General features: G+C 38.5%; 1 protein-coding gene across 1 annotated transcript in view; it reads right to left on the bottom strand.

The window, feature by feature from the left end:
* Window positions 1–27,371, bottom strand: part of LOC121507014 (cadherin-22-like) — a 184,413-nt gene that overhangs the window by 88,472 nt on the left and 68,570 nt on the right. The window contains exons 5-7 of the mRNA XM_041783121.1: window positions 24,970–25,151; window positions 21,223–21,479; window positions 10,457–10,593 (exon numbers count right to left, since the gene is read on the bottom strand). Coding sequence (XP_041639055.1) covers window positions 10,457–10,593; window positions 21,223–21,479; window positions 24,970–25,151 — 576 coding nt within the window. The remainder of the gene's footprint in view (window positions 1–10,456; window positions 10,594–21,222; window positions 21,480–24,969; window positions 25,152–27,371) is intronic.

The raw sequence follows: 27,371 nt of genomic DNA, 5'->3' as shown, positions 1-27,371 counted from the left end.
GACCAGTTCTTCTGTCTGTAAAGTTGAGCAATGTATTAAAAAGATATGTGAAACAATGCAGTGAAGAGAATACAAACACAATTTGAAGTAATTACTAGAGCTAACTGGGCATAAAAATATGACAACTAAAGTAGAATCTAAAGCAGGGTACAGACCACAAGATAATCCTGCTGATTTTGGGCCTGACATCCCCCATCTGACCAAAGTCAGCAGAGACAGGGTTATCAGATGGCTCCAAAGATTATCTTGCCAGATTTTTCTGTGTTTTGTGTGAAGAGTGATCCTTCCCTCTCCAATCTGCTCAGAAGACGAAATGAGCCACTCTGACTTGAAATCATAGATAACACCAATGTTCAGTATTTATGATCAGAAATTTGGCTGTGTGTATGTGGAGGGGGGTGGACACTGAGGTCAGCAGAGCAGGCATGAGCAGGATTATTACATGAATGGAACAGTAGCCAGTCAGGTAGCAAGCTGACTGGGGGAGGAAGTACAACAAACACAGCCATTGCAGTGATGGTAAACCCAAAGCATAAAGTTAGAAGGACATCAGAAATGGAGGATAAACTTGTTGATTTGTGGCTATGTTTATACGTGTCTGGTGAAACATAACACAATTTCACTGGCAATCACATATGGATCAAAATTGCTATTGTGATGGACGTAGCTGGTACCTAACAGCTATATTTAGCCTGTGTACTCTAAAGTTGCATTTGACCACACAAGATTTTGAATTTAAAGAGTGGAAACTCTGATTGTTGGTGAATGAATCCCTTATGTGGTGTGCTTTGTTGCTTATCTCATTGCACACCATCAGTGTTGGGGTTAACACATTACAGAGTAATCCGTTAGAGTACTCAGATTACTTATTTGCTGTAACAAGGAACGTAACGAGTTAGTTTTTCAATTGAAGTTATCTGTTATTTTTAATAAAGTAATCCATTACTGAAAAAAAATCCTGAAATTCCTTTCTCTTCTGGCTACAAAAAAGAAGAAAAAAAAAAAAGAGAGAAAGCGAGAGAGAAAAAAGAAGCCCCTGGAAGCATCCGCACTGTTTGCCCTTCTTTCTTCCTGTCTGTACATGGTGACATGCCAGCGGAAGGTAAACACTCGGTGCCAGTGTGCATCGCTGCTATCTTACATCGGCAGAGAGGACAGCATTATACTGCAGAATTATCCTCTTCATGCTGGATTTTTGGATAAAAAATCAGCAATATCAGCAACATGTTAAACATAAGTTTAGAAGCTCCTGTCTTGTTTTCACTGCATCAGCTGTGCAGCTGTTATTACACACAGGATTTGTGTGATTCTTTATGCATCTGCCCAGTTTGTTGTTAGACTGTGAGCATATTAAAGAGCTGTAAAAGTTTTTTACTTCTGTTTATGGTGTTATCAGGCTGTAGAGTTACATATTATGGGCTGTAAATTAGGCTGTACACTGACAGAAGAGTCAGCACATTTAAAGGCAGATGTTACGTCGTTATATGTCATTTTAACAACCGACAAGCAGAATGAGGGGTTAAAGGGATTTTTTTAATTTGGTAAAGCAAAATTCCTCTATCACGTTAGTTCTAGAAGTAGGTAACACAGCAATCTTACGAGTTAAGCCAGGCATACACTGTGTGATATCGAGCCAACTTTATGACAGTCATGGCAGAATGTCAGCTCATACTATGTGACTGACGCCCGTCGCTTTCAACGCACGACCATCGCGCACAACATATGTGCTCACACGATACGGTCTGATGGTCGAGCTCTGCCTGAGTGCTCAAGCTGTTCGGGTAAAGTCGGGACGGACTGTGGAAAAAATCTGCAGAGCTTCCTTTGAAAAAGTCTCACACTGAGGATGAAGTCATGCAGTCATTCTCGCTCTCTCTCTCCTCCAGCTCTCTCTCTATCCCACACACAAACAGCATCACCATCCGTGTCAATGGCAGGTCTGTGGGTAAGAATATTTCGTGCTCGTTTGTTTCATTTATTATAGTCACCTTCAACTGGTACAAAAGGCAGCAGCTAGGCTTCTAACCGGTTGTAGCAGACGACATCACATCACCCCGATTTTAGCATCCTCACACTGGCTACCCATTAGTTTTAGAATTGACTTTAAGATTATTACTTTTAAGGCACTAAAGGGTCTGGCTCCAAAATATATAATAGAACTTTTAATCTTATATGTCCCAGCCCGCAGCCTTAGATCCTCAGTTGGGAACCTCCTGGTTGTTCCAAAGTCGAGACTTAGGACTAAAGGTGATCGAACATTTTCCATCAGGGCTCCTCAACTTTGGAACGACCCACCTGAGGAGATAAGGCATGCAGAATCAGTCGGTTCTTTTAAATCACGTTTTAAAATGCATTTTTTACAAACTTGCTTTTATGTGATGTCGTCTTAATTGGTTCTAATGTTTTAATCCAGTTCTAATCTTTTAACAGATTTATTCCTATTTTTACTCTTCTTTTATTTCATTTTATTTTTTTACCTCACCCTTTTAATGTTTCTGTCCATTTTGTTTGCTCTCTTTCTGCTTTTGCTCTTAAATGATCAGTTTTAATGCCTCATTTGTATAGAGCTTTATCGTTAACAGATTTTTTCCCCCTTCATTGCAAATTTACCATTTTAACTGGCTCTTGTTCTGCTTCTCTTATCACGTCTGATTGCTTTAACCTTCCGTTTAATGTTCTTATTTCTCTCATTCTTTTTTTACCTCTTCATGCCCCTTTTAACGGCTCACTCTTGCATTTTGGTCCTCTTGTTCTTAACCAGTGTAGTTGGTTTCCTGTGTTGCCTGGGTTCCTATGTTTTTATTGTTTTTATGGTACCTATGATGCCTGTGCTCTACTGATCATTGATGTTTTCGGTTCTATGGTTAAAATGCCTGCACACTAATGATATTATGATCTCGTGGTTTACTTGGTATCTGTGACATCTAGGTTCTGATGCTATTAGTTTATTATCTTGATCAGGTTTTCTGTTCTTAAACTGTTGGGTTCTGTTGATGTTTCTGGGTGTCATTGTTCTGTTGTCTCTGTCTTTTGTTAATTGCTTTGTTCTTGTTGCTAACCATGTCAAAGCACTTTGTAAACCCTTGTTTTTAAAAGTGCTCTATAAATATTATCATTATTATTATATAGTGGGGTTTGGGGGTTATTAGAAAATCATTCCTTCTGTTTTCATGATTAAGAAGCTGTCTGACCGTTTACAAAGGAAGAAATACCCCAAAGTTGAGGATTCTGCTTGTGGCTCTGCTCTCACTGTAGGAGCTTCTGGAGTCATATGACCAAAACATCAAACATGACAGAAATCCAACCAACCAGTTGGGAGCACCTGGTTGGGCCATAGTCAGCTGTGCTAATCTCCTGTACACAGCACGATCAAAGTGGAAGTGACTTCCTAGTGAGTCGTGCAACTTAAAATTTGTGGCTGAATCAGATGAAATTGGCAGAGTGTACGCCCGGCTTTAAAAAATAGCACTACCCAACAGCGATCACTTTACTCTATGAGAACAAATTAACTGTCCTCTAACATTTAGAAAATCAGGTACAACTTTAAAAGTATCTGAGTGTGCACCAGACTTTGACCATTTAAATAGGGGTATGCATGTTTTAGTTTCCTCCAATGCTGCTCACCAGTGGTCCCCAAACTTTTCTGCCAACCCCTGTCCAAAGCTACAGCCAAGTGAATTCTTGTCATTCGAGAGAGTAACAAAAAGGAGTTTGAAATTCTGTCAAAAACGAACCTCAGAGTGTTTAATCAGCCATAATCAAACATTATCTGAGTCTGTGAACTAGAAAACTTGGAATGAAATGAGGTTTAAATTGGACGGTAGTAATGTTTGCCTCTTTGGCAAAGTATGAAATGAATCTTTACCCTTTTTTCCTTTGGAATTAATGTGTGTTAACACTGGAAAGTTGAAGATATGAACGGCTCTTCAGTCAAAATAATAACTTCTCTTTAAGGAACTAAATGGCTCATGTGACCCACTGTTGTCTGCATTTCTACCAAGGTCCAGAGTCCAGGGAAGATTACGCAAATCAGCATTACCTGATATCAGATCATTTACCATGATGCACTCTACATGGATGACTTTTTTCTTCTGTGCATTTTGTAAGAAAGGAAGAAAGAAAGAAAGAAAAAAGGAAAAAAGAAAGAACAGCTCAGGGTTTCCGCTACATGTAATTGATTGTGGTGCACTGCCACACCAAAATAAAAGCCACCATGCCTTCACAATTATGATCTTTTTTTTCAGATGTTAAAAATGTAAATTATATTGTATGAATGGATCCATATAAACATATAGTCTATATCTGCGCACATTTACGAACCATAATAGGAGTTTGAAATTGTAATCATGAAATGTTACACACTGCTCTGTAACTTAATTTTGAAAAACCAACACCAGTGTCTCAACTTCCTGTCTGTCATCACACAGGATGCTGATAAACTTTGATTTCTTTTAGTTTAGTACTTCCCTGATTATAATCTGATAATTAGCTGTAAACCTGTTTAGATATATTCATCATCAACCGTGTCTCATGATGGAGGTGAGTCGCTAGCAATCTTAAAATAGCTTGTTGTTGCAAAAACTCCGGTGGAACTTTAGTTTCGTTTCCGTCCGTGAGTGCGGGTCGGTCTGACAACAAGCATGAACGAACTAACGTTAGCTTGTTGAATACATGAGTGATAAATGTTTATAAGTTATCGTGAATAACTTTTAAAGGCTGAGGCTTACCTGTGGCTCCTGTAGATGAAATAAGGGGACGTAAGCAGAATCCCACTTTAGGAGTCTTTCATTCAAATCATATCCCCAGGCTGTTGTCATTTGTATGATCTTGTATGATGATTATTTTGACAGCTTTGGAATATTCATCTTCAATTTTTAGTTCACAGCCTAATGGTTTTTCTATTTTGTAAAAGTCGGGCTAATGTATGTTATGTTAAAATTTCAGGGGTCGGGGGGGTAGGCAAAGCCCTCCCCCACTGTTTCAAAAAATCCTGGAGGAAACCCTGCAGTTGCTTTTACAGTACAAGCAATTAAAACTGCACTGCAACATAAAATTACAAAATGTTTAATATGTAACAGAAGTCATTGCTTAAACAGATTTTTTTTTTAAACCCATCTTACATTTGACAATTCCTTAAAGATAAAAGTGAAATAAAAATGGTGAAAAGTTTCTTTAAGATTACACTTCCAGCCCTGTAATAATTCCAGTGACTACTTTGGGCTTTTTTGTGTAACAGATGTTTTCCCAGTCTGGTCTGCAGCTGTGAGATGACCACTCTAGGTTCATATTCAATGTCCAGCTTTGATCTGTATTTTGTGTTGATTGAGGGTACTGCAGAAACACCTGGAACACTAGCAAGAGGTGGCAAAAAGAAGATGCGTGGCTCTCTTCAACACCCACTGTTGTACAGGTAAAACTGAGGGTTGTCATTTTCCCTGCCTATCTTCCAGTAAATTTCCTTGAGGTGCATTAAGGCCCTCTCTTTGAGTGAAAATCGCAACAACTGTGAGACTTTTAAACTGCTTAGAAAAGTAGTGAGACTAAATTGCATGCTGACTCTGATGTTCCTCTATTAAGCTGTTTACACCTTGCATTACATCCATCCCCTTTGATGTGATAACAAGTGAACAGCACTTAAGTATTGGCATTTACACTGTGCATAAACAATGAGACTCCACTGAATACTTTAGATCAGAACTGACTTCCCTGCCTCAGATGCAAATAAACAGCTGGTCATTTGACTGAATGCATCATTATGGGAGGTAACACTGTTCTCCCATTTGATGGGGCAGTCCTTTATGCTGTCCAGGCTGCACTAGTGTTAAAATGCCAAATCAATGTGGTTACAAAAGTATGTAGTCCATCCAGGGGGGTCCAGAAGAGCAGACAAATGAGTCCTCTATTTGGGTTGGAGTATTTCTTTAAAAACTGAGAGAACTGTGAGCGGGTGTGGCTCATTCAACCAACACTCCCTCACTGCCTCATTTTCCATTATGTGAAGCTTAATTTTGTAAAGTTAGTGATGTTTCTCATGAACTGAAATTTGGCCTGGTGGTTCATACGTGCATCCACACTGACCAAACTGGACTCAAGGGCTGGACCCAAGTGTACTTTGATCCTGCCCAGGACCCCTGACATGAGAGGATGGTAAAAGCTGGCTCCTTCTGTGAGCAATCAGGGTGGCTCCTGCTTGGCAGACAGTTCCTTATTTTCTCTCCTATTTTTGTTATAAAAGAAAAAAAAGAAAAAAAAAAAGAAAAAAATAGACGCGACAAAATAAGTGAGCTATCAGGTATGAAACTGTTTTAGTATACATGACAGTCTGTCCACATAAAACATCAATGATTAACACTTGGTATCCAAATGGAGTCACAGAAAATGGAAGCTGGATATGGTACAGTCACATAGCTCAGGATGTTTCCAGTTTCACTGATTCCTTCATGCTTTAGGGCTGGAGAGAATGAAAATGGCTATTTTGTATGGTGACCAAAATAATATCTAATAGTATGATCACACTGACAACTGTCAGGGTTTAAACATCACCAAAGAAACACTGGAGCAACAGTTAGATGAGAAAAAAGAAACAGCAAGTCTGTGGTAAAAGAAATTGGTAGCAGAGCATCAAAACCATTTCACTAAAACAGGATCTAACAAGCTACAAACACAGATGTGCTTAAAAAAGCTATTCCCTAACTTTAAGATTGAAAAAGAAGGCAAGTTTATCCATCTTCATCAGAGCTATTGGGACCAGACCACAGAAAATCCATTAAACATAATATGAACTGACAAATCCCAGCTTTAAACTAATTCAGCCCCAAACACTGAGTTGATTTTATTTGGCTCAGAGAAAAACCATTCGAAAAATATTAAGAGCCCAATTTCCAAGCGCCATTACAGTTTCATTTTGATCCAGGGTCACTTAGGCTTATCTGGACCTGAAAACGCATCTAAAATCAGGTATTTTGAGTAAAACTGTAAAAATGATGGCATAATCATGCGCCACAGGGTGAAGGCTGGAATAGTTTTGTTTTTCCCCTCTTGTTCAAGGCCAAATGTACTTTGATAGTGAGAAGAATACATGTTTACTACAACATTTCTCTGAATGGGTCAGCAGTGATTATGCAGCAAACTAACAGAAAATGTGATTTAAACTGCCAACTGTTGTTATTCCTACATTCATTTATCCAAACTGGCTCTCCAGTATCCAGGATGTAGTTTTAGTTCCAACCAATACCATAAACATCACTCATTCCCACCTTTAAAGTCTGCAGAAAGATTTTTAGGTTGGTGTGGATTTTGGGGACCCCTCCAAACAAAGCAGTACCTCTTATCTCTACACTGATTTTGACCTGTACATTTTTAATAATACTAATAATAACTTTATTTATAGAGCACTTTTTAAAACACACAGTTACAACGTGCTTCACAAAACCCAGATAAGCAAACAACATAACAAACATACCCCCAATAAGCAACACAACATACTGAATGATCAATTGCAACACATGTACCTACACACAAAAGTGAAACAAAGTGGGGTAGAGATTATGAAAAAGCCAGTCTATAAAAATGAGTTTTTAGCAGCTTTTTAAAAGAGAGTACAGATTCGGCAGACCTGATGTTACCAGGAAGATTGTTCCAAAGTTTAGGAGCTGCTGCTGCAAATGCACGATCACCTCTGGTTTAAAATTTGAACAAGTCATTCTGCTTTTTTTAAAACAGTTAAATGTATCACACACCATTATACAGTTTATTAACAGGGATTTCCATTGTGTGGATGCACCTCAATGTGTTGAAAATGGTTTGATTCAATGGTTCAGACTACAAGCAGACACGGTCTGGGATGTCTTCATTTGGACTGGATTTGTTGTGTAGACACAATATATTGAATGCCCAATCAACCTACATGTACATGATCTGCAGTATTCCAGTGGTAAATGAAGGCATGACTTTATGTATGAATCACAGAGAGATGAGGATGGTGGCATTTTTTAGAGATTTGGATCATTTGTCCCAGCTCAAAACTAAGAACCGGTCATTCAGCTCCTAAATATCTTAATTTGGTACCATGTTGACTTTTTTCTATCTTTAAAACAACAATAATAATGAAAAGAAAAATCTCAAACAGAAGCTGGCTCCTGTTATTCAGAAAAAGAGGCAGCTGCCAGTCCTCCCTCTCAAATCTGCAGTACAGAGCGCTGCTGCCAGATTTGTAACAGGTACCATGAACACATTATCCCATGCTCTCCTCCCTCCACTGACTCTGTCAGTTTAAGAATAATTATTTAAATTTTGTTACCTGTTTTAAAAGCTTTGGATTGATATCCCTCAGACTCAGAGTAAACTCTGAGTTAACCATGCTTTTTCAGTTGCAGGCCCCCATCTAGGGAACCAACTACTTCTTAACATTAGCTGTGCCAACTTACTTTCTAAAAGCCCATCTTTTTTCCTTGGCCACTGACTGTCTTTTTATGCCCTTATGTTAACATTACTCAGTGTTACTGTCTCTTTACTGACTCTGTTTATTCTACTCTTAAGTTCATTTAATCTTGTTTTGTTTGTGAGGCTCTTTGGTTGGCTTATGTTGTTTTAAAACCTGCCATATAAATAAATTTGAAAAGCTGACATAAAGCTGACAAATCCATGAACGACACATCACAACTTCCTCCTAACTCATCATCTTGAATTTTCATTTCAATCTTACCAGTACTCAACAAGGTGTATTTATTAAGTAGTATATCTCCATGTCCTTTAGAGGCATTTGATGGCAAAATGAGAGAGAAAAGCTGTTAAAGAGGCACAGCTAGCCTCTAAACCTATGGCCAATACATCCTAGTAATCCTTATTACCAGAAATATTATCACCAGCATTTACAAATGCATTCCAGATCTGTACACAAATCTGCAAATGTGCAGATAGATTTGCAAATGCATGCACAAATTCACAAATGCATGTACTGATCTGCAACTGCATGTACAGATCTTTAGATGCATGCCTAGATCTGCAAATGTGTGTACAGATCTGCAAATGTGTAGAACAATTTCTATTGTTAACTTAAGTCTAAACTATTGCTCAACTTAACATTGAATACTGGTCCATGTGATGCATATGCTAAGAGGCCAGACAGCCTTGCCTGAGAGCCTGCACTGAGGGCAACAAAACCCAGTTCCTCTAAACTTACAGATCTGAGTACACATTTGCAGACAGTGCACGGCAGAAGTGTCACTAAAGTCACGTGTGTACCTTTGGCCATTTGAGAGGCACACTTTGGCTTGTGAGTATTTGACATCTTGGAGCAATAAAGAGCCAAAATAAACTAAGCTAACTATTACAAATTGGTCTTCACATTTGCAGATATGTCCACACGTTTGTGGATCTTAGAACAAATGTGCAAATCTTTTACAGATATGCACATCTTTGTACGCATTTACAGATCTGTGCATGCATTTGTAAATCTAAGTATTTGCAGGTTTGTGTACAGATCTGTGTACGCATTTGCAAATAGTTTTGCAACAATATTAGTGCCATAGTTATATTCTGTCCAGATAAGCAGATATTAAAAGGCTATTTTGTGTGCTGACTGTCCCAGTATCTTTAATGTTTAGATTGTAACCATGAGACTGCATGCTATACTCTGCAAAAATATGCCATTAAAAATCCCATCAATTATGTGTTTTGTCAATTTAGACTATCTGCTGTTGCTTTCATTGAGCTATTCATCATTTTTTATCCAACCACACTCACTGTCTTGTTCTCAAATGATATAGTTTGTTTACAATAAAATCTTGTAAATGGTACATTATTTTCTGCTCCCTTTCTGTGTCAAAGCTCAAAGCCCAAACAGTGTGCAGCTGAAAATGTGCCAAAAAGCTTTGGTAGCTAATGATGCACAGCAGTTTGAGGTTGTCTGTCACCCCATTTCACCCCTGGTGGGAGTCGGATAATACTGGACAGCTAATTCAACTTGTACAGTTTCCATCACTGGCAGGCGCTGCAGGAGTGTAGACAAAGCTTGGCGATCATGCCGGCAATTTAAAGTTATTTATTTCAGAAATTTGGCATTGGATCTTCTTCATATATCGTTGGTTAGAGTTCTATGTTAGAGCTATTTAGGGTGCCCTTTTCTTTAGCTTTCTTCTAAGATTTTAGAGGATTAACAACAGATCTGAAGATTATTAAGGTGACGTAATACTTGTTAAATCACAGCTGTTGTTAGTGTTACCTTGATGCCATTCGACATGTTCAGATTTACAGTTATGCATGCACTAAAATTGCCACAAGAAGTCTCAATTACTTTGTTTTTCTTCAAATATTTAAGCAGTGTTAAAAGTGCTTTCTTGCTGACTGAGACTTTCAGACATTTTGACAAGGTGAAAAAGTCAAACTTTCCCAAGCTGCATGAGGATGTACAAATCCAATGTGTGATAAGCTGAAGGTAAAACGTAAAGCAATGTACCTGCTTCTACAGCCCTCACTGTGATATTGTGCCAGCCTGCCGTCTCTCGGTCTAAAATCTTGCCCAGTGTGATTGCACCCGAATCGGGATCAATATGGAAGATCATCTCCTGGTCTGTGGTTCGATCGATAGAGAACCTGTAGAGAAAGATGAAAAATAACACAAACGTCAGAAAACTGAGTCAGCATGAATTTTAATGCATCAGTTTGCATATTTCAGGATACCTTACATGGCAGGGTGCTGTATCCACAAAGATGAACCATTCTTTTTTTCTTTCCCTGTCTTAATCAAAACCTTATCCTAGAATGGAAATATTACATTCATATCCCCTTCTGCTTAAACGATGGGGAAAATTAAGCCTTTTTTATTTGAATATGCAAAAGACAACAGCTACAGAAAGGAAAAAAGTCACTGTTTGAAAAAAATGAGAAACTATTATAAGCACTGTATCATTTCTGCTGTATCGATATTTTATTAACCAATAATTCACTTTGTTGGTGAGGTGGCTGTATGATATACTTTCAATCCCCCATCGCTATTTGGCAGCAGACATTCAGTCGTTTGTCTCTCCCCTCATTTCCTCTCTTTAGACAACTAGATAACGCGAGCCTACCGGCCTGAGCGAGACGGTCGCTCATCCCTATCCAGCAGAGCAGCTTCTGCTGCATTCAAAGCAGATGTATGGGCTTATTTTGACTTTCAAAACATCAAAGACAGTACCGACTTAGACGAGAGTTTAAGATATGTCATGCCTGAGCGAAATACTCAGACAACACTACGAGCTCACTGCTTCACATCTTAGCTTTACAGCTAACAGCTATTGCACATGCATAACTACACAGCCAACACTTATTTTATTTGTGAGAACCTGCACCGTCTAAGTGTCATTAAGTCGCTTATCTATGGTGTTGAAAACACCATGTACTCACAATACTTCTCAGTTAATTTATTATTACAGTATCACAACTATCCATCCACTTTCTATCTTATTGGGGTCATGGGGGGCTGGAGCCTATACAAGCCATCACTGGGCAAGAGACAGGGTACACCCTGGACTGACTGCATGTCAATCACAGGACTGACATACAGAGACAAACAACCTGGCACATGTACACTCACATCTATGACCAATTTAGAGTCACCAATTAACCTAATGAGCTTGTCTTTGGTGGTGGGAGGAAGCCGAAGTCCCCATGCATGCATGGGGTAGGCATGCAAACTCTGCACAGAAAGGCCCTAATCCTAACTATAACCCTAACTTTCTTGCTGTGAGGCAACAGCGCTAACCCCTGCTGCCATGCAACCCAGTATCACAACTAGCTCTTATATCTTTAATGAACATTTAAAAAAGAAACATTTAGGAAAAATGCAATTTAACACCAGCCATATTTATACTCAGATACTATGAGACACTGGCCGTGGAGGTGGGGTTGCAGCTATCTTTAATTCCAATATCTTAATCCACTCAAAAAAAATGAAGCTGTTTTCTCTCAATAAATATGCCACCCGCTGGCAAGTATGCTTGCCAGTATTAGATAGTGTTGTATATAGCTCAGAGACAATGAAGACATAAATCAACATCAGCAGCTTTTAGTGACTTGAAAAGTCAGTGATAAGGCTTTTTAATGGCTTTGGATTCAGCTTTGTACTAACTCTTACTTCACAGGGCATCTTCAGCTTTTCTCAATTTCCAGCTTGAGAAAAGGACGAAGCCCATTAAATGTGCTTTATGTTTATCTATGTGATTCAACAACAGTATCTGGACAAAGAGATGGTACCACTAGATACAAATCAAGAATGGCAGTGGGGTTGCAGCTGTCTCTAATTCCGATCTCTTATTCCACCTTGAAAGATAAAGTTTCTCACTACTAATAAATTTTCTTCTTTTTATTATATATCTAGCCTCCTCTAACACTATTAGTAAGGTTAACTAGCTAACATGTATCTTGAGTGCAACATTTAACTCGCAGGCCATACAGGGCATTTGTTTTCATGTGAAGTGGGGAAGTATTGATTGAAAAACAGCCAGTCTTTTGTGTGTGCTTTGCATAATTTGGAATATTACAGTGTGAACACAAACAAAACAACCAAAAGAAAAATTACAAACACTTATTTTATCATCTGAATGGGAACAGAGCACATGAACAAACAGGTGTGAAAGCACCCTTAGTGTGAATAACTTTAATGCTACTACTTAAACAATTCTGTTGCCCGGCAACCAGAGCAGTTGGCAGCAGGAAAGATCTTGGAATTGTAGTGTTATTTCACAATTAGGTTGACAACATATGTTGAAATCTATGACAACAAGAAGATGGATAGTCTTTGAGAAAAAGAATGTGAAATTTCCATCAAGAAAAACTCATAAAGGACAAAAAAGAAGACCTCAGTCTCATCTACAACTTCTGGCTTGCTTAAACCTATAATCTATAAGAATACATATACTTAAACTATTTAAAAAAAAAAGCTGTGGTTAATCATGATTAATCACAGCGTAGTGATGTAATTAACTTGGTAATTTTTTAATCGAGTAACAGCACTAATATTATAAACATTTTTATGAAATTAAATGCATAAAAAATAGTTCAATCAAAAATAAAAACACAGTCATTTGATGAGATTTGCCTGAAAACAGTAATGTTTTGAAAAGTCCTTAAAATCTAAGAATATTGACGACTGTGCATGGCTGTGCTCAGTTATGTTTCAACTACAGTACCTTCAGGTACAGTGGGGGTCCTTGGTCTTTATTTTGGGGGTCTTGGGCTGAACCATTTGAGAGTAAAATTAATACAACTGGCTTAAACATTATCTGACAGGTGCATGAACATGCCATAGTGTTGAAAGCTGCCTCTATATCATTTTTGCTTATAAAGGTGTGTTGCTGATTGCTTATGTGAAACTTTTTATGCTGCTGTCCCTGCCAAGTCTCTCTTGAAAGGAGATGTTTCTTAATAATAATTTCCCCTGAAAAAAGATGGTTAGATTTAAAAAAGTGAGTAAAGTTGTTGAACTAAGGGGTTTTTATTAAGCTAAACTTGGAGGTGACTTTAGGCTACTCTTCATAATAACAGCTTATGCAAAGAAGACTATAGTAATTATAATTTAAGGTATTTATTGCAGGCTTGTCACAGTTTCTATGACCCCTGATGGCAATGTGTTCCTTTAGTGAGAGCAGCTATATGTAGACTCTATTCAGAGTAAGAAAATCAACATTAAATTTTCATTGTGCACTTTAGAAAATCCACAAATGCATCTTTGCTTCTTTGGGGTACTCTGTGCTCTGAAAAGATTGGTGAGTCAACAAAAATCCGCTGAAAGGTTTCTTTGTTCTTTCTCCCTCTGCCTCATCACACACAGACATAGACACACACTGATTCACACACAGCGGGCTGCCTTACTCATACCCACATAATCATAATAAAGCACCAAGGGCATAAGAAGCTCTTAAGGCCCCTCTGACAACCATCAGCCAACACTCGCTCAGGTCTCATGAGAATGATGGTCACACTGTAGATGTAAAACATCATGTCAGAGGACCATATGTTTAACTGATGTTGTAAAGACAACAGTGCATGGATTTAATAGGTTTCTGATCATGCATTCATTCAGAGAATAGTGTGGGTGTACAACTGCATTTGCATTTATATCATATTCATGTAAATATCAATAGAGAAAATTGATTTCTGTAATTTTCTGCAGAGAGAAATGTTTCTCCTACTGTCTAAAAGTCATAATTGCCTAGGTTTAGGTAGAATTCCCATGTGAAAACTGATGTTTGAAATGAGATTCTGCTTGTTTAAGTGAAATAAAAACATGGCAGCAAGGAACTCCGACCATGATTCACTAAAATTGGATTGTGCTTGCAAATAGCTCCAAAATTGTGCATCATTTGCTCCCTCTTTGTGTTCTGTCTCAAGGTCTGATTCACAAAGCATACAGAATTATGAAGTCGTCCCACTGTGTGCCGTTTGCTCTCTTTTGGGCGTGAATGTGGAGAAAAGCTGTTTGCACCTTTACTATGCATAGAAATGTGCATTTATGCTCATTGAGGATGGTTTTGTCCACACAAAGATGATGGGCTAGACTTAGAAATTCCTTTTTCACAGCACCGTGTCGTCTGACAAACAAATCAAAAGACAGTACATATGCACGTAACACACAGTAGAGAATGAACAATATCCAAGTTAACACTCTGGCCTGTTCAATGAGGCCTTCTATTCACGGCAGCTACTGAAGCAGCAAGGAAGAAAAAGGAAACTTAACAAGTTTATTAAGAAGTCAAACTTGAAAATTGTAATACGAAGTTCTGCAGCTCAGAGCTGGACATTTCTTAAAATATATAAAAATATATGAAATATATTCCATCCCATGTGTAAGTGAAACAGTCCACCTGGCATGACATGTTAGATGTGTATTGAAATGAGCCAGCTCTTCCCCCAAATGCCTGCATTTTAGCTTATTTGAATGTGTGCAGATTGCATCTTCAAACAGAGGCGCTGTCTTCTCTACAGCATATTTAACCCTCTGTGAATAGAGGGTGTCTTTTGGCCGCATTCACAATACAATGGCCCAGATTTGACATTTTTGTTTGTCTGACTACTTTTTAAAAATCTGGCCTTCATCAGAATCCTGCATTCACTTCAGTGGATTTTCATACAAAAGTGACCCAAATTTGACAATATCAGATTTGAGGTGTTGAAACTGTCATGAAAAAACCTGATCAGAGTCAACAAAAACATGATGCAGCTCATTTCCAGCAGCAGAATGAGTGCAGCCTTTCTCTTATCTTCATATTGGCAGATGTCATTTAGCTGGCACAATCCTAATTTGAATCATTATGAGTTCGTTATACAGGCTATAATGAGAATATCACTTTCAGCTAACGATGATATCTTTAAGCATAATCCTTATAAGTCAGAGTGCTTATCTATACTACTATCAATGCATTTGAATTCTTAAGTGGAAAACAACATTTTTTACACATCCGAGCTGAGGAGAGCTTGAGTTAAAAGATTAAAAAGGCTATGATCTCATCTGTTGTATCTATTTTATATGGCTGAAAAAAATCTCATTCTCCACATTTATCAGTTTCCCTTTAAAAATTCAACATGCTTTCCCTTAATGTTGAATTTGATTACGTCATTCAATTTTATATACTTTCACCTAATGTTGTTCAACTGAACTGACCTTAAACACATCATAAAATAACTGTCTTTCTCACAATTCCTGCCACTTATAACACATTTTTACCACTTTTACCTTCTTTTCACCACTTTATCCACCAATTTTACAATTTTTTTCCTAGCCCATATTTACTGTCTTATTTCATTTTTGCCTCCATTGACCTATTTTTTCCCTGCATAGTTATAACCTATTGTCATCTCTTTTTCCCATTTTTAACCAAATTTTGCCACTTTTTAACCGCTTTTCACCACTTTTTACAGGCAATTTGCAATTTCCTTTCCTAACCAGTATTTGTGCTTTAGTTTTTTATTTCTACTTTTAACCCATATTTGCCACTTTTTAACTTCTTGTCATCACTTTTTTTCAGCCAATTTTGCCATTTTTACTTTTTCTGACATATTTTCTGCTTTATTTCATTTTTGCCTCCTTTGACCTATTTATCCTACATACATATAACCAGTTGTCATCACTTTTTACTGTGTTTTAACCAGTTTTTGCCACTTTTTAACCGCTTTTCACCACTTTTTACAGGCAATTTGCCTTTTCCTTTCCTAACCTGTATTTGCTGCTTTATTTTATTTTTTGCCACTTTTAACCCATATTTGCCACTTTTTAACCACTTTTCACTACTTATTTCTGCCTACTTTTGTATCACAGAACAGGGCTGGGAAATTAAAATGTTGATTTTGACTTCAAAAGCGTAATTTTAATTCCACTTTGAGTTAAAAGGTTGTAAGTTTTGGAGTTATTTGACAGTGCTGATCCATCAGTTTCAGTCAAACTCTGTAGAGAGTTAAATGATTTAAACTATAGCCACTGCCATTTTGAACCTGGGGGGAAAGTGGGCTGAGTTTTACCATCATGCCCTTTGACAGACTATCTAGATGTGTTTTTATGTGTAGTGATCACTGTTGGGATTTCTTTTGCTCAGGTTTCCAGTGGATTTTGTTCTTCTTGATGTTAAATGTGTTTGCACCATGAGTTACGTTATCCACTATGTTAGTAAGTTCCCATGTGTTGAAGCAATGTTAATTTTGGCAGCTATTTTTAATCTTAGTCTTAGTCTTTAGACGAAATGTCTTCTAGTTTGAGTCCCATTTAAGTTATTTCTAGCCTTTTTAGCATTAGTCTACTTTTAGTTGCCAAAAACTCAAGAGATTTTCGTCTAGTTTAGGTCGATGAAAACTCAAGACATTTACGTCTAGTTTAAGTCCAAAAAAAGTCCTCACATTTTAGTCTTTACTTTTAGTCCAAGCATTTATTTTCTTGCCTAAATCTGGTACCAGATCATGGTGGTGTGCTCTATGCACTCTGCCAAACCTGGGGTCCCTGCTTTCTACAGCTGAGAGGCAGAAGAGCTACATCTGCAGTGTTTTTTTTGACAGATTTACAACCAGTACAGAAGAATGTCCTACGAAGACTACATTACATTTTAGTCTAGTTTTACTCATCTTGACAAAAACTACACCTACATTTTGTCAGTTTTAGTCATCACAGATCTATTTTTGTTAGTCTTAGTCTAGTTTTTGTCATGGAAAAAAAAGCTGTCGACAAATAGTTTTAGTTATAGTTTTAGACAATGAAATTAACACTGTGTGGTAGTGAATGGATGTGCTGTACATCATCAGGAGCATGGCCTGGTTTTGAGTCTGAGTCCCTGCCATGTTGTTAACATAAAGTACTGTCGTCAAATGTGCTCAACATATAATGTCAATCTCAGTAAGAAAGAAAAGGACATTGCAATGTGTAAATCAGAAACACTGTCAACTCTTAGTATTAACATCCAAAATGAAAGATAATACCACACTGTTATGCTAAAGAACACACTCATATGTGGAAATATAAAACGATAAGTGCTATACTATTACTATTATTATATATGAAAAATAACAATTTCAGAGTTTGAATAATACCACTCTCCAAAGTATAAATTTAACTCAGAACCAATGAGAATGATATAAACCAGGAGACAGTGTTAAATTTAACACCATGAGAAGAAGAACCAGCTCCTGACTGAACCAGATTCTAAACTCCACCTTTATTACTGACCTGTGGTTCCACACTCCCACAAAGGGAAGCCTACATGTGCACTCATATGTCTTTCCCTTACTCTACATTAACATTCACCCCGTTAAGGACGGTAATTAGATTGGGCTTAATTGCATTTACATCTACCACTGACATTTGAGGTTTGCTAAAGGAGAGAGAAATCTAATTTCATTCTACATGCTGGAGACAAATTGCGCTGCACAATAGCTCATCTCAACAGTATTTGACTTAGATGATGGATTTGACAGCACAACAGACCAAAGTAATATAAATAAATAATCCCTTTAATCGTTTTTGTCTCTCCTTGTCTCCCAGCAGGCATAGCATGATCGTGATTCTGAAGACAACAAGAAACAACATTTGGTTTTCAGTAGATGTCAGTTTTATGTCTCTTAACAATCCCTTTGCATGTAAACAATCAGAGCCTTGCCACATCACAAACAACACCCCCTCTCTTTCCAATTTGTTCGTGTTGAAAAAACAACAATTTGGCTGCTACACACATGGTTTCCTACATCCTTTACATGGAAAAACAGCCTTTTTGGTCCTTGCAACAAAAAGATTACTATGTGAGGTTGTTTTCTTGTATCTTGGAGCATCTTTTGACAGCTGGGGCTCCCATGAGCTGATGTCTGGTTTGCTTCGTTGAAGTTGCTCATAATGATTGAGGTTATGTGCTGCTTTTTACTATCTGATTTGGATGAATCCTTCAGCGATGAAAGGTGGTCGAATCCAGAGAAAATGCACAGTGTGAGGTTGATCCTCATCACTAAGGGAGCATTAATATGCAGGGTTCAGAGAGAGTGTGTTCCCTGAATGCCAGAGGCCATGAGCTCGCTAACTTTGCTCGATAGGTGGCTCCTGGCCAGTCTCTCGCTCTCTCTCCCCCCCCATCTACTTAGTCAGACAGATGCACGCACACACACTCATATATGCACGTACACGTATCACACACTTTTAGCTCGGGGCTGCCAAGACACTGTTGAACGACAGCGCTGCCATTGTGTTGTACTTTATTACACCTGGAACTGTGAGCCTCATGCATTTTTAATCGAGGTAATTTGCACAGCCGCTGCGTGTGTCGCTGTGTACTCTGTCAGTGAGACTGTCTTAGCTCTTATCTACAGTCCCTCCTCACACTGCAATTGCTCTTCTAAGGATATATAAAGCACAGGCCTTAGTGGAGATCATCAGATGATATTGTGTATTTATCACATAGTGATCAGAAAAAAAGAGATGCACAGACATCCATTGTATGAGCGACAATGCTCTTCCTTTGCTCTGCTAAGGCTTTTTCTCCATCTAAAGAGAAATTCTTAAAAAAATAGACTTTGCTTTTTATACCTGCAGTCTCATTTTTTATCTGTTAAGGACACTAAGTTGCAGTTCTTTAACGTTACATTTTTATAGTACCAACTGTGTTAAAAATCTACTATAGCAGAGTTATACACTGGAGCCTGGGCATACTGCCCTTACATGGTTGCAGTGCAGCTTTTTCACACAGGCTGTCTTTGTAATGCTATATGACTTTTATTGTAATGTTCAGTTAAGCCAATATTTTGGTGGATAAATTTTTATCAGGCTACCTGCTGTAACAAAGACTGTTAAACTTTGACAGTATCATTAAACATATATTTTTTTATTTGCCAAACTTTTAATGCAGCCAGCTTTTTTTTTACACAAAGCCCCTTTCAGAATCCAGTCTGTGCTTTGAATTTAATTTGAAGTAGTATTAAAAGTCTACAAGGAGACTTACAGAGCAAATTTTAACACCAAAAGAAAAGCTCTTTGCAGGCACACCTCCCTCATTACTGAGATCCCTTCCCTCCCCATCTGCCTCTGGGCTCCCTCTCCCTTCCTGCTTCACCAGCGAGTGTCTTTGAGACAAGACGTGTGGTGATTAACATCTGAAAACCGGATTCTGCAACAAAATTGTAGTGACAGCTAAGGCCACACATAAGAGGGGGGTAAAGGGGAAAGCTTTCTGGGGCCCAGCAAACAGGGGGACCCATAGGGGTCTGGAAAATCATGAACTATTGTAAAGATAACCTGTGGTAACCAAATCTAACCTGAAATGCCAGATGGATTTCTTCCACACTTCCATCTGGAAAACCCTCTCATAGACCGTGTTTGGGGAAGGGCAGAGCTTTTGAAAACAAACAAACAAACAAACAAACAAAAAAACTCTGAGGGTGATTGGATAAAGGTTCTGTCTGTCACATCTTTACGGGCCAATCAGAGCAACAAAACATGTGACGCTGCAGGTGTGCGCAGCTGGCGAGCAAGAAACTCCATAGAGAACGGCATAACCTGAACCATGGCAACTGTAGACATGTCAGCACATGACTTTTGACATTTTTAAAAAGAAAACAACTCACTGCCATTCTTTGTTCTTCTTATAATGAAGAAATGTCATCAAATTCTGATAAAACTACATCCACGCTAGTCTCTTCTGCCATAATTGCACCAGCCTCTTGTCGCTGCTTGCTACGTCACGACTCTGCTGCATCCAAAAGTACTGCCTCTGTCTCCTGATTGGTCCTGTCACTTTCTTACAGGGCCAGATTTGTTCAGATGGGAGCTTTGCAAGATAGATTCACAAGTGAGAAACACAGAAACGGGCGTATCCATTGGCTTTGCAAGTTTAAAATCTGCATTAAGCAGGAACATGTGCTTGTGGAAAGGCAGGGGGATCCCAGAACAGCCACACTGCTAAATATAAATAACAGCAGTGATAAAAAATAAATAACTGCTAATAAATAGGAAAATTTATAACCGCAAAGCATATGAGTTTCTTAAAAAAGTGGTTCTGACTGACTGAAAGGCTGAAGGTAGTTCTGTCCTGTCAGCGTGAACACAGAGCTGAGAACAATAAACCCAGAGGAAGCTGGATTACTTAGTGTTACTCCACATTTTATTTATGTAGGTTATATTTGATTTTTCACTTGACTTCCTGATTCTTCCACATTTTTGCCAATATCCATCCTTCATCATTCATTAAAACTCCTGATGCACATTTTTTAGGAGCATTTCTTTACATATTTATTAATTGGATACACATCTGCATACATTCATATTCATTGTTAACTAAAAAATGCTGCTATAGCTCTTATTTGTGCATGTTGCTTTATCTATGTTAAATTCTGTAATACAGTTTTGTATTATATATTTTACTTAACATTTTGGCTGTTAAAGAAATTTCCAATATTCCTTATATTTCTGTGTCTCCACAGATTTTCTGTTAAGCTAATTCAAGACCCAAGTCAGGATGTACAGTCAGGAGTGGAGACTCTCTCCTCTCCTCCTGGGTTGATAGTCTAAACTCACATTCTTGAGTTAGATAAAATGCTGTTTGTTCCTATAGTCAAAGATTGTTTCCTCACAGCTTGTGTGTCTGTGAACCTTAGACAGAAACAGTCTGGCTCCAGTATGTCAGAGTCTGTGGATGATATTTTGAGTTATGATCAAGGTTAAGGTTTTTTACTTGTGTACATCTGATATTTTCCCGCTAGCAAATGTTCTTTAGTACATCATACCTGACAGGTTTGTTCTTCACATCTGGATCTCTTGCTGTGACGATACCAACCAGCGCTCCCACTTTAGCATCCTCTTGCACCTCCATAATGGCGCCCTCTGCTGGTAGAAAGATCGGTGGCTCGTCAATGTCCGACACGCTGACGCGCACAATGGTCTGGTCCCGGAAAGAACCCAGGTCCACAAAGCGGGGGTCAACGTGCTTATTCACTGCCTCCACCACCACATTGTGTGTGCGCTTGGACTCAAAGTCCAGCGGCTGAAAGAAAAACAAGAATCTGGTCTCAGAACATTTAACACTGAACTAGTCAGAGTGGAATACTCAGTACTGACGCTGATTGCCAGAAGCTACACTGCCACCATGCTAAAGAACCATAACAAAATTCTGCAGCATTGATTCCAGCCATCAGCGGCATCACTGAGTCAATACCTCAGTGTACAGGAGTCCCTTATTGTTCAGGCTATTATCATGTCTGCAGCACCAGCATGCCAGCCCACCATCACCAGTGGAAGCAACAATGACTAAGACGGCACATTATCGACAGCCCATTAAAGCTTTACCTTCATGTTCACTCTGCAGTCAGGCCACATTCACAAGAAAAATCTATCCCTTAAGAGAAACACTCTCTGGTATGTATCCATTTCAGTAAAACTACTCTACAGCTAACAAAGAGTGAATAAAGTAGAAAATAGACACAGCACTGATGGCATCTTTTAAACTCCAGTTAAAATCATCTCCACATTTTCAGACTGAGAGGTCAGTCTCACATGTCTTGAAGGCATTAAATTATGAGATATTCATTCCCATCTGGCAATGTCAAAAGATGCTGGAAAATAAGGATATAAAATCCTGATTGTAGATAGCATTGGTATATAAGCTGTAGTCTATTTGTGGGTGTCTTTTTTGTAACTATTATGTTAAGAAACTCTTCAGTGTGTAGTTTCTGAGCAACTGAGTAGGTCTATTAGTAACCTTTTTTGCCATAGTTTGCACAAGGAATGGGTAATGGGTAATACTGCATACCAGAGTATTTTAAAAAAAGCCATGGTATTGCTTTATTTACCATCATTAAGATGGTGCTGTGAGATGAGTGAATATTTATGGCAAATTCCTCTAGTACATTTGTCCTTTTCCACCAGCGGCACCACTGACTGTGTGTAAGGATGCTTTAAAAGTAGGTGCGTTTCCATTACCCTTAGAAATGCGTAAAATCTAACTAGCGCAATCAAAAACTGGTAATGCCTGAATTTGGAAAAACCTTTCAAATATCGCTAAAATGTTTTTACGCTCCCATGAGGAGGTTTTTCAGATGTGGCAGTATAGAAAAACAACACAAATGTGCGATGGAAACACTTTTCCACATTTACACGTCACAGAACATGACGTATGGTGTCACGTGACCAGTTCACCCATAAACAACATGGCGTGGTACGTGTGGACAGAAGAGGAGACGAGACTTTTTTCAACATCATACTTATACCCTTACACGTGGCCTTTGTCATACATGCAGACTTTGCCTCTGAACTATCATCCGTTGCCTTCATCTTAGTTCAAAATGGTCAAGGCAACCGCTGTAGATGTAATCATAACCGTACCAACACGTAACAAGTTTTGAGCATCCAGCTTCCTTTCAGCGGAGTCTCGCAACATGAGATTTTACAAGAATTGCAAAGTTCTTGCCCAAAACCATGCGCAATTGCTATAAGTCAAAATTTAAGTTATATCACTTTTATTTTTTGAAAACTTATTATGGAAACACAACTAGTGATGACAGAAGTCTTGTTAATGATGTCAGCCAACGGGCATATACTATATACCTGAACATAATACAGGTGCGCCATGACCAGGCACAGCTCTGGCGTAACATAATCCACAGAAACATGAGAAAGAAAACACTTTAATTCTTCTTTCTGGGTCATTATCATTGATGAGAAATATTTAAATTTATTAATATCAGCAGGTGCTGCAACCTTTTATAAATCTCCCGTATAAATTATACATCCTGAACATACGGAGTTCGCCATTGAAGCAACATGGAAATGATATTCAAGTCCAATTTCTATGTGTTTAAACCTCAGAGGTCCATTTTTGGTATCACAGTTCTGAAAACTTTTTAAGTTTAACTTATTGAATTAGATCAAGGATCTCCAAACCCCCCTATATATTAAAAAAAAAAAATTACAAAATGCTGAAATTATGAAAACATTACCAGTGCCAGTCCTGTCCACTATGGTCCACTGTCCCCAATGTGCAAAACTAATTTTTATATCTAATTGAAATGATCGTATTTCCTGCTTTACTTTGGCGTCAAACAAAAACTGAAAGAAAGCTTAAAAATCACACTTTCCACACTGAGTGATTGCAATGCCAAATGTAGCTTTGTTTTCATGCTGTCAAGTGATAAAAATAGCAGATGACGAAATCATGCTGGCGTGATCGTGGACCCCTGAGGGCTAAAAGCCCACTGAACATTATTTCACATCCCTAGATCCTATAGCTGATCATTATTACCGCGGGAAGATGGCAGTAAAGAGAGCACATCTGTGTCATAGAGGAGATGAAAAAGAGAGGAACTTCATCTGATCCTCTGTCCTGAAGTTGCTCATTTTACTTTAAAATCAATGCTTCAACTATAAATCACTTCCATCCATAAACATTTTTGTTTTAGACTCATAGCATTTTGTTAAAAGTATGAATGAAGCGCCTGCTTGCTCTAATCACCCGTGCACCCTGGCAAGCGCATATAATGTGTGTTTCAAACATCTGACAATGATACCCTATACCCCTGTAAAATTTGGGAAAAGTATGACTGTAGTTAAAAGTGAATACCAACCAATCCTAGTTTGCACCTCTACTAGGTATACTGTGATGGCACTCTCATCCTGCAGTGTTTGTGGTGAAGTTGCAAAACAAGCCCTACAGTAGAGCTGTCCACCTCTTCTTGTTGCCTTGAATTGAGGTCTTCCAAGGGCACCACTGACCTCCCAGTGACCTTTTGCTTGTGCCATAGGATGAGACGTTTATATAGTAATGACTTACAATAATGTGTTGAGTGGATGCTTTGCATGTTTTTCTGGCTGTTTAGATCAATCTGCTCTATGTGGTATGATGCAGTTGCTGTAAATAGACACTGCCCTTGTCTGGAGTGAAGCCTAGCAGAGTGGTGCTTCTGGGACACGGTGGAGGCAGACTGGAGAGAGTGCAGTAGAACTGACTAGAAAAGGAGTGATTTGCTGGATGCAGGCAGCTGATGTGGAAATTTGAGGTAAGAGCTGTCCAGAGTGAACTGTTTAGCACAAACATCATCTTTGCAAAACACTTGCTGCTTCTGGTTAAATGTTTAGAATCAGCTGAGTGTCTAGTATAGTTCACCTTAAAATCAGAACTTTTCATGACAATGATGGCAATGCTTGTTAAATCAAACAAAGGTGTGTGAAAGATTCTTCAAAGATTAGACAGCAAATAAGAAAATGAGACTAGTGGACCACTTTAAGAGATTTACAGCATCCTTGATTTTTCCACAATGCATACAGGACTGTGTTTGCACATTTGTTGCATAAGCAGAAAGTTACCCTTCACTTGACTCATCCAACTTAGTGGTGTCATATTGTGAAATAAACAGCCTTATAGGCGGATGTGTTTGCAAGCTGTTTAGTCATAGTTTTTAAAAGTCAAAAGCATCTATTTCATTCTCTTTACAACAGAAAGGCAACATCAGCAGCTCTGCAGTCTTTTGAGTCCTCCCTACCTTTTTGATAGCGACGACAGCCTCCTGTGTCTCCACATCTGTAGTGACCTTGAAGAGCTCCCCTCCCTCTTTGATCAGATAGCTCATGTCCGTGTTGTCTCCCATGTCTGCGTCCGTTGCGATGACGCGTCCAACTGGCGTCCCCACCGCTGCGCCTTCTGACACTGAAAACTGGTACATCTCTGGAGAAGGTGGCCGGAGGCGGCGAATGTATGCAGAGAAAAAAATAGAAGATAGGCAGTGTTAGATACAGCAAAGGCATTCGGAAACATAAAAAAAACACGACGACAGTAAAAGGATGAGAAGAAGAAAAATGAGGAGAGATAGAGTGATGGCTTAAGGAAGTAAGAGGACAGTCCCAAGGGGGGAAATATGAGGGAGAGAGATTTTAAAGAGAGGAAGAAAAAGAGAAAAAAGGAAATTGGGAACATAATTAAAGAACAGCAACAAATAAAAATCAGGCGGTTATTGTTGCTGGATCATTAAGTTCACATGAAAGAGAATGCACAAAGTAATTAATCTTGGTTCCTCCCTACAACTTCCTCCATCTGAATAAATCACAATGTTTGGTTACAGCATGAGCTTCACTTACATGCAGAGCAAAATTTGTCCTGGGTTTCCCTTAAACTCGAATTAAAAGTAATAAGATTAATACAGGATATAAATGTAGCATGATTAAAACAGTATTAATGTAAAAAAGCAATAATAAAGGATGCACTCTATCAAGCAGGCTTTGTGCTTCATCAACTTTATGATAAAACCCTTGCACTGACACATCCAACCCTAAATTTTAGGTTGTATTTCGAATGAATGAATAGACTGAATAAAATAAAATAAAATATATAAGCTCTGCCAGAGTTCATAATGACCAAGATAAAAAAGATAAAAGAAAGGAGATAAAACTTTATTGTACCCGAGAGGAAAATTATATTAGAACATCAAAGTCCTTACATTCACAGTTTGTCATCTTTCTTTGCATCTTATTTATGAAGCAGAGTTTCAAACTTTGTACTGCAGAGTCTCTGTAATCCTGCAGGGTTTGTCCCTCAGTCTGGATAAATATGATTTACTGAGATGAAAAAGGGATTTATACTGAAAAAAGAAAAAGATGTGTGAAGACATATCAAAAACAATCAGCCAGGCTGTCAGATGGTGTTCTTCCAGCTGTAAATAAAGTAAAAGTGCTGTGGTTTTACCAGAAAAAGGCTAGATAAAAGCTTAAAACAAAAAAGGAGAGCATGTACTTTTATTCACAAATCAAGGTTTCACTCCAAGGCAGTTAAACAGAAATTTAAGTTTAGACTAAACACCTGCTGAAAAGGTGAGAAAACGCCCAGAAATGCACTTGAAAATGCCTCTGTTTTAATCGTAGCTCATTATTTCACTTGTTTTGGTCATGTCCAGCTGTCAAGTATTCGTGGTCAGAAGTGCACACCATTACACACTATTGTGCTTCCTTTATCTCCTACTATTTGAATTCAAGGTAGGACGACTGAGTTTATCTGCCCCTAAGTTAGAGGGCTGGTACTTTTTAAATGGAAGGAACAAAAGCACAACCTGACACGTCACATGGATGTGTTTCACACATCCATCTGGGAAACCTTCAATACTAAGCGTTTGGGAAAGGGCAAAGGGTTTAACTTGGAGTGTGATTGGATGAACACTCTATCTGTCACATCTTTACGGGCCAATCAGAGCAACAAAAGACATGACATAGCCGCGACCGCAGCGCATGTGCAGCTACTGAGGAATAACACGAACCATGGCAACTATAGACATGTCAGTACACGACTTTTGAAAAGAAAACAACACACTGCTGTTCTTAGTTCCGCCATAATTGCACCGGCCTCTTGTTGCTGCTTGCTTACGTCACGACTCCCCCACACCCGAAAGTACTGCACCTTGTCACTGATTGGTCCTGTCACCATCTAAACGGGCCCAAACAGTTCAGCCAGGAGCTTTGCAAGATGGATTCACCAGTGAGAAACACAGAAACGGGCGTATCCATCTGCTAGGTTAACAAAAGCCAGCATGCCTCACAAATGAGTCAAGGCTGGTAGAAAAACATATTATACTTTTGATGTGTTTCGCTAGCATTAACCAATCCTCTATGTTACCAGAAGTGGAAAGTAACTAATTACATTTACTCAGATTACTGTCATTGAGTATTTTTTTTTTTTTTCCTGTAGCTACCTGTACTTTTTTGAGTACATTTTGAAATCAGGACTTTCTGAAAGCAAAAGGTAAAGCAGCATATACTTTGTGTGCATCTCCCTGTAAATGACAAGTCATTGTCACGGCAGCCAGTAGGCCAGAATGGAGACTTAATATTGAGTACCCAATCTGGTGACCAATATGGTCACTTGTGGTTCCAAGAGACCAAGATGCCAATGACTAACGTG

Source organism: Cheilinus undulatus, linkage group 3, assembly GCF_018320785.1.
Source record: "Cheilinus undulatus linkage group 3, ASM1832078v1, whole genome shotgun sequence".
NCBI classification, from domain to species: Eukaryota; Metazoa; Chordata; class Actinopteri; order Labriformes; family Labridae; genus Cheilinus; species Cheilinus undulatus.
This window is presented reverse-complemented; position numbering and strand designations above follow the sequence as displayed.